Genomic DNA, 15,000 nt, shown 5'->3' on the forward strand with positions numbered 1-15,000 from the left:
TCTCTCTCTCTCTCTCTCTCTCTCCTCCACTGGTCCTCTCATTTACCTCCCCCTAAATCTATACCTAGCCTGCTTGCTTCCTGACCTTGATGATTGATCAACCGCATGAACCCCCCCCTCAACTCCCTGCCTCCCATCACACATGCATCTTTACTTTGTGTCCCCGTGACCTTGGATTGAGAATATGCTTAGGAGGGGACAGATATGCAGAGCTGATGGGTTTTGCTCGTGATACTGACCTGATCCTGTTCCCCCTTCCCTCCCTCCCTCCCCCTCCCTCCCTCCCTCCCTGCAGGGACCTGAGCATGAACAACATCAGCGAGATCCCGGCCAGAGGCTTCCGCAAGCTGCACCTGCTCACAGAACTGTGAGTACCCCCATCTTTCTCCTCACACTCACAACGCTCTGAAGCCCTCCAGCAAAGTTACGACGTACCCCCATATCATCCAGAACGAGCGGCGCTCCGGGCCCCCCAGGCGGCCATAGCCGAGCGCGGCGCGGTTAGGGGGGGGATTGATCTACGTTCATGCTCTGGCAATCTGTGATGTCTCCCGCTGAGAACACTGACGGCAGGACAAGAAACACACCAAAAGAAAATCCTCCCCCAGTGGGTCCACACACAGTTGATTGCAGAAAAGAGAGGCAGGCAGGACAGGAACTTGATACCCGCCCAGAGAGTGGATATACGGTTGTGGACGGCAGTAAAGCGCAGGTTCTCGTGTGCTCCGTGTCCAAATTCACTTTTTTAAGTTTCAGCTGGACGCCACAGCAGGTTCAGTACACAGGGCCGGTTACGAAGCCCCGGCCAAGACAAGCACGCTGCAAGGGGAGCCTGATGCAGAGTGCTGGAGGGAAAAACAACCTTTATTTCATTATTTATTCACTCTCTTTGTTTTTAAGGCAGTGAGGTTATGGATTGTTGCGCTGTTGAAGAGTTTCATGTTAACGTGCGTTACTTACAGGACTTAATCGGGGGCATTGTCCAATGAGTCGTAAATGTTCTCACACACACACACACAAACACACACAACCTGGCACATGTGTGTGCGCGTGTGTGTCTAGGTATGTGCGTGTGTGTGTGTGTGCATGTGGATTTTAACCGTTACCTGAGGGCCTGCTGCTATTTTTCTGAACTGCGTTTGTGTGTGTTTGTGTGTGTGCGTGTGTGTGTGCGTGTGTCTATGGCTGCGCCCCGTGCGTGTGTGTGCCTGTCCGGCCGTGTTCAGTGTGTGCACTGCAGAGTTTGAGGAGTCAGTGTGTTTTCTTTGCTAATGCTCGCAGCTGCAGCCTATGAGGCATGAGCTAATGGTGCTGAGAGTAAAGAAAGGCAGGATAACACTACGGTTGACTTTGGGTCACAGTCAAACAGGATCTGACCCCTCGGTTTGCAGTGCTGCCACGACTCCGATCATCGGGGGGGGGGGGGGGGGGGGGTATATCTACAGTCCTGTGAATAACGAACGACGCTCATTAACACACAGCGGATAAATCCCCCTCCCATGATGCATTTGTGTAACATTTGGCTTCCCAGGTGTTTTCTTATAACATCGCCGCAATCCAACTGAATCAGGGCACACGCTGGGAGCGCTGGGAGGGAGAGGGCACACCGCTGTTGTCTTTAACGAGCCAGCGCCTCCGGCCACAGAGCCCGGCGGTTCTTATTTTATAGCAGCGTAGCTCTCTAACGTGCTGCCGTTCCAACACTCTGTGCACAGATAGGCACCGCTTTGAAAGCTTTCCAAGGACGATGTTCCTGCAATTAGGTCTAATCTTTATGGGTGCCCTAGGAACATGCAGGGGAGCTTACGCCAGCGAGATGCACATCTCCCATCTGTGTCTGTAATGTTTATAATGACACGGCATATTGCTTTTGTAGCAAACAACTTTCTAATTGCAGCAATTTATAGGACTGGGAGAGGGATAAAACTGTCTCTATACAAACATCGTTTGGCAAGCAGGGACCCAATCAAAGAGTGAGGGCCGTTTGATATTTGCCCCAAGAGATAGTTGGAGAGAGAAGAAGACAGAGGCGAGGGACGGGCACGTTCTGACAGGTAGGGCGATAAAAGTGAAGTTCTACTGAACCGCTCAACCATCCTTCCTCTCCACCTTGGCTTTCAGTCCATTCTGAGTACTGCTCCTCCCAAGCCCTGATTTTCATGTCTCCTTCCCTTTTAGACAATATGAGTGTGCATGTTCTTTAATGCCTTTTTTCCCACCTTTCCTCTGACTAAATTGAACCTTGGTCAGTCACGTTAAACCTTGAGTCCAGTGTGGAAGTATCACAACACATGGCTTGAGACCTGCTGTCTGAAATATAGATGCATAGACAACCACAAACAGTGGTTGTATTGCAAGACCACAAAGCCTTCAAACCACCATACACCGCCCTCTGCATTGCAACAAGGATGTATGCATCAACTGCATTAAAATACAGTGTTCCTCTTTTAAAGGACTGGAATACAGGCCTCCTTCAAATTCCCAAATCCTTTTCAGATGCAAATTGCTTGCCATCTTCCAACACCTGTCATGTTCCCTTTTAAACTATTGTTTCTATAGGCTGAGCGTGCAAATAGTGGATCCCTTTGAAGTTCAAATTATGGAGTTAAACGTATTCACGGTTGAGGAACCCGACGGCCCTGGGTTACTTGTTCCTTTGATAAGAGACTGCATTAACGCTGGTAAGCTGTAAGTGGTTCTCACCGCGCCCAACAGCCTGTTATGTCTCTCTTTCTTTGTGCTGATTTTCAAATTGACTGATCTCAGATCGGTGTAATTAAGCTTTAATTCACACCTGGGTTCCTGAGCTTTAATCATTCATTCCCTTGACAAGCCTTCATTCAGCCGTCACTCACACGCCAGCAGTGCAGACGGACCCAGCAGAGAGGAAAACACGCGGTCGAGCCATGAGACCGAGATAGAGGACTGCGTGTCTGTGCATTAATGAGAAGGAATCCAAACGCCCCCTCAGAGAACCTCACTCATCTGCCTGCCTTATCAAAGACCCAACCCTCCGGCTCAAAGGAGCCACTCCAATGCCAAAGACATCCACCTCACTTCCTTTGGGTTTTATGCCTCATGCCTCCAGAAAGGCAGTGGTTGGAGGACGATGGAGGGGGTCGGGGGGGGAAATGAATGTTCCGCAAAAGTGGAAAGACTGGAAAGAAAAAACAACTCTTTACAATGCGATGCGCTTTCCAGCGCTATCATCAACATCAAAGCTCATGTCTTCAAACTGTCCGGGCTCAGATTTCCATCTTCAGTCGTTTTGTTTCTCCCTTTGACCCTCCGCTCTCGTCTCTTAAGGCCGGAGATCCTTCCTGCTCTTCCAGGAGGTTATCTTATCATTACCGAGAGGCATCACTCACGCTGGCTGAGCAGAGGGCTGAAATGAGAGCACACGGCCGACGTCCTCAAAGCCAAGACGTCTTGCTCAATCTGCTGATCCGGTCCCATTCCGGCGGGCTGCCTCAAACTCCTTTTTCGAGGCGAATCAACATCGCATCGTTTGGTCAAAGCTCAAGAATGTGTTCCTTCAGAACAGACGTCTTGTTCTGCCTGTCTAAGGAAGCGGCGGCCACACTTGTTTCCGCAGACTCTTAAAACGCCCAGAGGGTGTGAGGAGAGAGGGAGTGGAGGAGAGGGGTGCGAAGCATTTACACTTCTGCAGGATGCCAACAACACTCTGTGTGTGTCTGCGTGTGTGTGTGTGTGAGTTTGTTTCTTTCATGTTGCATTCTTTCATTTTGTTTTTTATTTCTTTCTCTCTGCTGGATGTCTTTTGATTCGGCCTGCTCAGCCTCACTCACCGACACACACATGCAGAACATGCAAACACCCAGCCAGCCCACAGAGCACGCACAGCCTCCAACGCGTCTATATATGACCTCAGTCCTCTCGGGGTTAACGCCAAGGTTAAGTAGTTGACCTCTAGGTTGAGTCTGCGAGAGGGGCAGAGGGGTACAATTTCTATTGATAGATGGGTGAGAAAGGTCACACACACACACACACACACACGCACACACACACACATCTATACTCAGACATTCCTTTTCCCTGTGTTTGAGAGAATACTATCATTCCTGGTGCTGTTTCCTTATTTCTATTAGGTAAGAGAGAGGTAGGAGGTACACATACATATATTAACATTAATGTCCATGCCATCAGGCACTGAAGGAGAATCCTATAGAGTTCTTACTCGTAAGAACAATTCACATACTAATGCAACACACGTTCTTCAGTCTATAAGCTATATGTAAATAATTGCATATCCAGAATTTAATTTATTACAGCACTGGCTTACTTGATTACATGTTGGAGTTTTGGCCATTCACTTTGTAAAATAGGAACCACGATTCATCCATCTGTTGATGGAATTTATTTGGAAAGACATACACTACCCCCCCCCACACACACACACACACACACACATGCTGATTAAATGGAAAAATGCCGTCAGTTGCAACAGTTGGTATTACGCTGTTACGTGTCACAACCATCACAAACACGCCTTTATCGAACTCCCAATCTATCTGTGCTTTTGATTTAATTATCCCTCGAAAAACAAAAGCAGGATGACGCATGAGTCCGTTTTAATGTCGTATTGGCTGTAACGTTACAGATAATAGAAACGGGCTGGTTGGCAGTGGGATATGAACAGCATACTATGACCTTAACTACACTGTTTGTTTTGTTAAACACGCGTAAGTGAAGGAACTGAGTTGGCTATTCCCGTTCCTAGAAAAGTAATCCATTTTTTTCCTACTTGTATGTATTTTCCATGCAATGCATCTGTAGCTAATCACTGTTTGAATAAAAACCTAAAAGGCAAAACGGTACTTAAGGGCCTATGCGGAAATAGGGCTTAGATCTATTTTACGGATGTGAGGAGGACCTTAGCAGAGGCCTATTGAATCCATTGCCTCTGGAAAAGCTCTTGAAACCGTCCCTAGTGATGGTCCTGCAACAGCAAAAACTGAGATTTTTTTTGGCGCAGCAGGTCAGCAGGCAAACCTGTTTCTAACTTGATTCAGGCACATCCGACTGGCTAGGGGTTTTCTTTGCACTGCCAGATCTCCAATTTATACATTTTATTTTAAGCACCGTATCAAACATTTCATTTATACTTTATCGTAAATTTTTTGGTACAAGCCCAGGAGTAACTTTCTATCGTCTGTGTTTCCAAATACTCCTAAACCCCTCAGTGAGACATCGCAAGACGCCGCCAAAGCCGAGATGAAAATTGGTTTGAAAACCAGCACGGAATGACCACACGAATCCCTCGTCAAAATCCAAAAGCTATTTTTGTTTCCGTGCAAGAACCCCTGCATGCGGAGTGTCTGTGCACGTGTGTGTGTTTACCGTTATACAAGACTTCCACGGGTTTATAGGAGTACATCTAATCTAGACGGAGTGTGGTGACATCTGGCTGAGGTCGAGTGGTTTTGCCACTAGGCGGTCATAAAAAGCGAAACACAAAAAAAAAATAAACAACATGTTTACATGAGTTTTCAGATGCGAGTGAGAAGGGGGCTGCCCTGGGCGGCTTGCCTTGAAGACCCCCCGTGTTTCTGGGCCATCTGGGCTGGACAGCGAGGCCTTTGCAGCGGGGACGAGACAACACGTTGATGTATAACAATAGCCCGGGTTCTGACGTAAGGGTCTGCCTGTGTGTGTTGGGCCGTCGGTGGAACACGCTAGTGCAAACATGACAGCGCCTCACCTGCGGAGCTGCTGGGTTATATGAGCAAATACAAGCAGATTACTCCCAACGTCTGCACCAGTGGGTGGGTGTGTGTGTGTGTGGGGGTGCCTGTGTGTCTCTATGTCTGTCTGTGTGTGTGACTATGTGTCTATGCGTGTGTGCCTGTGCCCGTGTTTAATACAAGTGGGTGGTCCGGAGCCGTGAAGACCGAAATCAGTGTTTAAAACCGTGCTTCCAGCTTGTGACCTTGACAGTCCGACTTTGTTGGACAGAACTTTATTTATTTGGACGTCTTATACACACACACACCGAAATGACCATTAGGTGCTGTGTTTAATAAACAAACTGATTGGATTGCTTGTGTGTGTACGTGTGTGGTTTCCCCCTGGATGTGATCCTCTTGGGGGAGGGGTAATTTACCTCAAGGACACACAGGGCACATATCGACATACACGCACACATTGCAAGCAACCCGGCACACATGAGGGCCACACAAATGCTATGCATAAATACAAATATGTATGCAGAAAGAGGGACACACACACACATGCGTAGCACACACACACACACACACACACACACACACACACACACACACACACACACACAGACAGACAGACACACACATGCAGAGACATGCCTGGACACCCACCCATGCAGAGATAGACATGGACACACACACAAATGCAGAGACAGACTTGAACACACACAGATGCAGAGACAGGCCTGGACACCCACCCATGCAGAGATAGACATGGACACACACACATGCAGAGACAGACTTGAACACACACAGATGCAGAGACAGACGCAGACACACACATGGGAGACAGTCACTGACACACTCGTGGCCACACACACTTCCAAATGTTCTTTAACATCATGCTGCCCTTGTTGACCCTATATGAGTCTCCTTCAATCCACTTTCTACTCACTCATGGAGCTCTTGGGGCTGGGTAGAATTTCAGAGGGATGCGGGCCAATAGCAACCACATTTAAAGAGGAAGGAATATTGTTATTTGCATACTGCCCTAGGAGTAACCCTTAAGCAGGAACCCAGCGATGAAGTCATTTAAGCTCATATCCAGGAAAATAAAGTTTGTTTTATGAAAGATATCTTGACTTCATGCTTGTACTTCATTGAATTTATATCTGTATTTTGTTTTTCTCTCTTGTTCTTCTTCTACTTCCCGAACTACCCTCCCTCTCTCTCTCTCTCTCTCTCTCTCTCTCTCTCTCTCTCTCTCTCTCTCTTCCACTGTCCGTCTCTCTGCCTCACTGTCTATCTTTCGCGCTCTCTGTGTCTGTCTGTCTCTCTCTCTCTTTCTCTCTCTCTCTCTCTCTCACTCTCTCTCTCTCTCTCTAGGCGTATCTCGGGGAACCAGCTGAGGTACATTTCCGGACAGACTCTCCAGGGTCTCCACAACCTCAAAGTATTGTGAGTTTATCCTCATCCTCCTCTTTCCATAATCCTGCCGGCCCCGACCTTCGTCCCCCGGTGGGTTAGTTAGTTACTTTTTATGGATTTTCTTTTTGAGGGGGGCAGGGTGGGGCGGGGTGAGGGAGCCGGGGTGCAGGGTGAATAAAATACACAGGCCACGCATCATTAACGGCAGTTAAAGTTTATGGGCTAAGGGAGAGCCCTGGACCTGCAGATCCTTTACAGGCCCTGTTGCAGTTGTAATCACACACACACACACACACACACACACACACACACACACACACATATCCGCACACACACGTATGGGTGCACGTGCACGCACACACATGCACACAGACAAGGACACACACACAGATGGGTACACATGCACTCCCACACACTCACACAAACACACACAGACACACACATACGGGTATACATGCAAGCACAAACACACACACACACAAACACACACACACACACACACACACACACATATACACACACTCAGGTGTTATGAAGGGACCTCCCAGTTCCCACCGCCCACTGAGATTATAACAAGTGGCAGAAAAATCACTTAAAAAGCCATTAAAATCTGTTCTCTTAACATCACGTTTCACTCAGCAGGGATTTATGATCTACAGCCACACACTTGCCACCATGAACCCCCCAAATAAACACACAAGGTAGAAAGGGAACCTATGAACAATATTTCCTCCCCTTAAATCAAGAATACAAGTAGGGTTGGAGGCATTGCCAAGTGGGCTTTGGACTCGATGAAATAGGTTTTCATTATTCATAATTTCCTAGGTTACTCAATACCTCCTAAAACGTTGTTGAAGCCCTACACGAGAGAGAACACTTGGCCCAATATTCAAAGTGTGTCATCGGAATCGTAGAGAATACAAAAAGGCTAATCGACCCCGGTCCTGTTTCTACCATGCGTTGTGAAACTGCAAACTTGGACAGGGAGCCAACAACAGATAATGTTATTTATTGAGAAAAGCTTTACTTAAGCCGCAATCACAAGCATCGTGCACCTATTAAATAGGACTGTGTGTCATTTGTAAATGAGTCTGACACATACATACACACACACACACACATACACACACACATACAAACACACACACACACACACACACTGTGACCAGTGACTGGTGGTTCCTTCCTTTATATATTAGCTCTAGCTCCCTTGTGCTGAGATCAAATGTTTCACCTGACCTCGCCTCAGAAGTCCCCTTTGGGCGTAAAAAGGTTAGAATTCAAAATATTCACCGTGTGTCCATCATCCCACGCTGAGAATAACAGGAAGGAGAGCGTTTCAAAAACCTGAGACTCCGCTCTATTTGTTTAAATTCAAGTTCATTCACTCCGAGAAAAAAGGGGTTAGACGTGGAGATTAGACTTGGACCTGTGAAGCTGGTAATAGTGTGCTGCAAACATGAAGTCATCACACAAAAGGGTCGACAGCGTGAAAGATCATTCCTCACAGCCTAAACATTGTAACAGTTCCAAGTGTTCCTCGATAATGTCTGCTCTTTACTTCTCTGCTATCAAAACATTCCCCTTGTGATGTTATGTGACAGGTCCAATGTTGATGGCATTTTATAACTTATACATCATTCCAGTAAGACTTCTGTTGCATTGCAACGAATCGATCGAGTGCAGTACAAACAGATGTGCAACAGCTTGAAGGAATAGTGAAACACACTGTGGATATACACTTTGATAACATCGACAGCCTTTAGTCAGCCTTGAATCATTGTGGATTTATACTGACAGCAGTGATGATAAAATCATGCTATAACCCTATCGTAAGACAAGGAGCCGTACTGCAGTGGAATGAATACTTGATGAGGAACACATACACCAATACACACAAACAACCACACTAACAGACACACACACACAATCACACCACTACCACACAGAAACACACAGTACATTGACTATTGTGGCAGTGTGATAGCATGATAAAAGCATAAGGACACTGTTGTTGCGAGACTGCAGGCCTCACCCTCTGATGTCACATGACCGGCCATGATAAAGAACTTGAATGAGGGACAGGGAGAGGGCGAGAGTCATAGAGTCAGAGAGAGAACAAGATACAGAGAAAAGAGAGAGGAGAGAGAGAGAGAGTCAGAGAGAGAGAGCAACAGAGAGTAAAGAAGGAGAAGAAGAAAGCAAAACAGGGAGAGGAAAGAGAGAGGGGTTATTGTTTGCTCCCCACTTCCTCCTCCATTCTTCCGAGAATGACATCAGCAAGGCCACCCAAGGAGCTTGTCCTCTCTCTCTCTCTCTCTCTCTCTCTTTCTCTCTCTCTCTTTCTCGTCTTCAGTTCTTACTCTCTGGTTCTCTTCAAGTACTCCCTGGCCCTTCCTTCCTGTGTCAGATTTCTACCTATGGGGAATTATTTGCATGTCACACACACACACACACACACACAAGCAAACGTGCACGTACACAAAAACGCTCGAACGCAGTCGCGCACACACCAAACCCACTTAAACAGACATATCGCGGCCCATTACCTACCCATTCACTTTATTCTGTATTTATTTCCATGACCTAACGGGCGCTCTCATGGCCTCTGCCTGTTTGTTTTCTAGGATGCTCCAAAATAACCAACTGGAGAAGCTGCCTGATGACGGCCCCTGGGACCTGCCCAACCTCCTGTCACTGTGAGCGTCCTGCAGTGTACATATACATGTTCATCTACTGCACATACACATGGTGTACCATACTCAGATCCTGTACATAACGACCACCTCTTTTGAGGATTTCCACCTCAATGACCGATCTCTAAATGTAGCAGCCAATCACTCACTTGCCGTGGTGACAAAATCCATGACACTGGAAGTGGGACACCTTGCAAATGTTCCCAATCTCACATCAACATAAGAACACACAGCAAGAGCACATTGTCGGAGATGTGCATAGGATGTACGCCCCACGTATGCACGCACAGACGTACACATCTTTAGGTGAGCCACAAGGTAGAAGGTACATCGGAACAACCAGTTCCACCGTCCAGGTGGAACTGGTTGTTCCGATGTACCTTCTACCTCGTGGAAGGCACTCGGATCCAGTTCCACCGTCCAGGTGGAGCTGGATCCGAGTGCACACGTCCTGGCTGAGGGGCAGCACATGCAGAGCAGCCCCCCGGCCGCATCTGGAGCCCACGAGGAGAGCAGCAGACACAGCCGGGCTGCCGGGAGAGCCTCTCCAATGAGCTGTGAAACAACCCCGTTTTCCATCAGCTCTCCCTCTCCTCCTCCTCCTCCTCCTCCTCTCCTCCTCCTCCATTCTCCTCCTCCTTTCCTCCTCTCTGCTCCTCCGCTCTCCTCTCTTCTCTTCTCGGCCTCCGCTCCTGCCACCCACGGTGCTGCAGCCATAGCTAATTGGGCTGTTTGGTGGCCTAATTGTCTCATCTGTGGGGTCAGGGTGCATATGTGTGTGTGTGTGTGTGTGTGTGTATGTGTGTGTGTGTGTGTATATGTGTGTGTGTGTGTGTGTGTGTGTGTGTGTGTATATGTGTGTGTGTGTGTGTGTGTGTCTGTTTGTGTGTGTGTGTGTGTGTGTGTGTGTGTGTGTGTGTGTGTGTGCAGATGTGGATAGGTGTGCACATGTAAAGTAACTCATCTGTGACTCCTCAGCCCACCGCCCTCTCCGGGCCTGATACCACCCACATACTCGCACACACACACACACACACACACACACACACACACACACACACACACACACACACACACACAGGGATATGCACACATACAAACAGACACACACACCTCCCCGTTTTCCAAATTAATAACTCCCTCTAAATATCCGTTAGCCTCATTTCTGTTTTTCCAACACACATGTCAACAAGCATGAACACGATTGGCACACACATAAGTACACACAGACAGACAGTCAGACAGACAGACACATCCCCCGGACACACACTAACACACACACATACACACACACACAAACACATTTCACAGACAGACAGACACACACACACACACACGCACACACATTCTGCAAGCAATTTCACCAAGGTAGGATGTGTGTATTAATTACCCTGTGATTGTGCATGGTCAAAAGAAACCCTATTCCTTCCAGCACATGCAAACTCACTTATGAAACATACCTCAATCATAGACATACATATACACACACACGCACACACACACACCACACACACACACACACATGTATCACGTGCACGCGACACACGTTTGTTGAAAAAATGTGGCTAAATCCTTCATGTACGAGTTGAAAAAAAACTTCTGTAAAACTGCATGTATGTGTGTGTGTATGTGTGTGTGTGTGTGGTCTCCTTTGAGATCCTTTACAGTACATAGAGCATGTCTGATGTGATGAAACACACACACTCACTCCGGCAGACAGAGACAGCGCAGAGGGATGCACCTTGTCATTACAGTAATCATAAGACCCAGGGAGCGCTGGGAGATTACTGGAAAAGGCTTTGGAGAGGAAAGCTGGCCGGCGCCTCCTGCTGTCCTCGAACACCCATCAGGTGAAGATCAGGTGTGAGAGAGAGACACAGACAGACATAGAGGGAGAGAGAGAGACGGAGAGGGGGAGAGAGACACAGACAGACATAGAGGGAGAGAGTGAGACGGAGAGGGGGATAGAGACACAGACAAACATAGAGGGAGAGAGCGAAACGGAGAGGGGGAGAGAGACACAGACAGACATAGAGGGAGAGAGCGAGACGGAGAGGGGGAGAGAGACACAGACAGACATAGAGGGAGAGAGCGAGACGGAGAGGGGGAGAGAGACACAGACAGACATAGAGGGAGAGAGCGAGACGGAGAGGGGGAGAGAGACACAGACAGACATAGAGGGAGAGAGCGAGACGGAGAGGGGGAGAGCGACACAGACAGACATAGAGGGAGAGAGCGAGACGGAGAGGGGGAGAGAGACACAGACAGACATAGAGGGAGAGAGCGAGACGGAGAGGGGGAGAGCGACACAGACAGACATAGAGGGAGAGAGCGAGACGGAGAGGGGGAGAGAGACACAGACAGACATTGAGGGAGAGAGTGAGACGGAGAGGGGGAGAGAGACACAGACAGACATAGAGGGAGAGAGCGACATAGCGGGAGAGAGAGACATAGTGGGAGACATTCACAGAGAGAGAGAGACATATACAGAGATAGAGGGAGAGTGTGAGACGTAGAGGGAGAGAGAGACATAGACAGACATAGACAGAGAGAAAGAGACAAAGAGAGTGAGGGAGAGAGCGAAACATAAAGGTTGGGAGAAAGAAAGAAAAATAGAGCGAGGGAGAGACATAGAGGAAGAGAATTAGAGAGACAAAGAGAAACGGAGGGAGAGAACGGGAGAGAGAGCCAGAGGGAGAGAGAGAGAGAGCGCAGGCTGACGATTTGATGCCTGGGTTTACCTTAGTATAAATGATTGGCTTTTATACTTGTTGAGCCAGCAGCTCAAAATCTGACCATAATTCAGACTTTAATTAACTCAGACGACTCATTAAGCATTTATATAACCCTAGTGTTGCTGTTCTTTTTTGACATATTAGGTTGCAGACAAGTCAGACAGTGCCAATAGCATTGCAAACACTGATACACACAGAAACACACACACACACACACACACACATTCAAATATGTATTCTCCCAGCTACCTGTAGCCTGAATGACCAAAAATGATTGAGTAAATAACTGAAAGACAGAATAACTGAATGGCTGAAAGAGTTAGATTCAAAGATCTGCAAGATAATTTCCCCCTTCCCTACTCTCTATCTCTTTCTCTGAATGGGACATCAGCCTTTTGAGTTTAGCTGCTTCTTGATTGGCTCCTGTGGAAAATTTTGGGTTCCATGCGGCCCTTCTCTCTGGCCCTAGCAGGCCGCCCATGAAGACTCCTCAAGACTCAGAGGACAGGAAGGTCCCGAGCTTTCCAGGTTCTGTGTTGTGCTTTCATCCTGCTGTCTGCTTCAGTAGTAAACAACAGCTTTGTCCGGCCCGACTGAACAAGACATCTCTCAACTCTTACCAGCACCATTGTGTGTGTGTGTGTGTGTGTGTGTGTGTGTGTGTGTGTTTCTGTGTGTGTGTGTGACTGTGTTTATGAGTTTTGTGTGTTTAACTTTGTAAAAATCGATGGTGCTGTGATAATGCACATGTTTCATGAATCTCTGTGTTTGTGTAGGTATGTGTGGGTTTGACAGTGTGCAGTCAAGGTGTGTGTGGATATTAATCATGCAACAGCATTAGATAGTTTGTCGTTCGTGACTGCTGTGTTTGAGCTTTAGTGTGCACAGGTATCTGTATGTGCATGTGGTTGTGTTTGTGTGTAAACTCTATGCTTCATGCATGTATGTGTATGTGCGTGTATGTGTGTGGGTCTGTGGTCTGTGTGTGTCCGCTGGTTTGTGTTGGAGCATCTGTCGGTGTATACAGTTGCCTTTCCTGATGGAAACTATCCCCCGGGGTTGGAGAGAGAGAGAGAGAGAGAGAGAGAGAGAGAGAGAGAGAGAGAGAGAGAGAGAGAGAGGGGGAAAGAACGAAAAGACCCAGAGTTCAAAGTTCAAGTTCTAATTTCACTTTGATGATGTTGTTTGTTTGGGGGAGTCCCGCGGGGCAGGGGGAGGGACTGTGGGAGGCTGTGAGAGGATGGATGGGTGGGGGGGGGTGGGAGGGAGGATGAAGAGGTGCTGAAGGGCAAGAATCAAAGAGGCGGAGGGGAAGACGGATTCGGGAGGATGTTTGGAAGAGGCACAAGCGTTAAGGGGTGAAATGCAAATCGGGGTTGGGGGTGTATTGGGGCATCCGTTCAGAGCGTGTCCCGGTGGAAAGCGAATGGGGGCCTGAGAGGAGCTGCTGGCTGGAGGAGCCAGAGGGAGGGAGAGAGAGAGGGAGATGAATGGGGGAGTATGAAAGGCCACAGAAAGAGCAATAGCAGGAGCGGAAGTGAAGTGCTCCCAGAATGTCGACCTTCCCCCGAGGGGATCGTTCATCAGCATGGATCTGTGTGTGTGTCTGTGCGTGTGTGTATGTGTTTGTGACTGTTTTTGTGTGTGTGTCTCTCTGTGTGTCTGTGTGTGTGTGTGTGTGTGTGTGTCTGCGTGTGTGTGTGTCTGTGTGTTTGTGTGTGTGTGTGTGTGACTGTGTGTGTGTGTGTGTGTGTGTGTGTGCTTGCGCAGGTTTTCATTGATCATAACTTGGTTGACATGAATATAAATCATACTGGATCGCTTAGAGCCAATAGGTAAAAAAAGAGCATGACCATATCCTCAATAAGCTAAATCATTCATGAGTATCAGTGTAAAATAACTAAGGGCTGGCCATGACAACTAAGGTGTCTTCATAAGCACAGTTTAGCCAGTAGAAGCTTGATGAAAACACCAGGACCACCTTCTGCTCCAGCTCCAAGGACACTACCTCTCTATTATTAACGCAGAGATACAGACAGTACACTAAATAACCTGAGGCACACACGGTTATCGCATCGTACACACACGCATGCAGACACACACACACACACACAATGTCATCTAGACAAATCTAAATGTCTGGATGACATTAGAATTTCGCTGTACCATCTGCCATGACAATAAAGAGAATTCTATTCTATTCTATTCTACAACACACACACATGCCATGAAGACAAACAAATCCAACAAAACAAAACAAGTGGCCGCATTGCCCATCCAAGACCTCCCCTGTCCTCTCCAACACGTCGTTCCTCCTCTCCCTCCCAGGCGCCTGGATGCCAACCTCCTGTCTGAGGTCCCTGCAGGGGCCTTCAGGGGGATGGGCTCCCTGAGACACCTGTGGCTGGACGACAACTCCCTGACGGAGATCCCCGTGGCCGCGCTGGACTCTCTGCC

At 47.9% G+C, this 15,000-nt stretch overlaps 1 protein-coding gene across 1 annotated transcript in view; it reads left to right on the plus strand.

Annotated features, from left to right (window-relative positions):
• lgr6 (leucine-rich repeat containing G protein-coupled receptor 6) overlaps positions 1 to 15,000 on the plus strand; it is a 45,198-nt gene that overhangs the window by 18,600 nt on the left and 11,598 nt on the right. Inside the window, exons 2-5 of the mRNA XM_079740906.1 lie at positions 296 to 367; positions 7,071 to 7,142; positions 9,740 to 9,811; positions 14,872 to 15,000. The exon at positions 14,872 to 15,000 is cut by the window's right edge and continues 87 nt beyond it. Of these exons, the coding sequence (XP_079597032.1) occupies positions 296 to 367; positions 7,071 to 7,142; positions 9,740 to 9,811; positions 14,872 to 15,000 (345 nt within the window). The remainder of the gene's footprint in view (positions 1 to 295; positions 368 to 7,070; positions 7,143 to 9,739; positions 9,812 to 14,871) is intronic.

This window comes from Pollachius pollachius (assembly GCF_949987615.1).
Source record: "Pollachius pollachius genome assembly, chromosome: 8".
In the NCBI taxonomy this organism is placed as follows: Eukaryota; Metazoa; Chordata; class Actinopteri; order Gadiformes; family Gadidae; genus Pollachius; species Pollachius pollachius.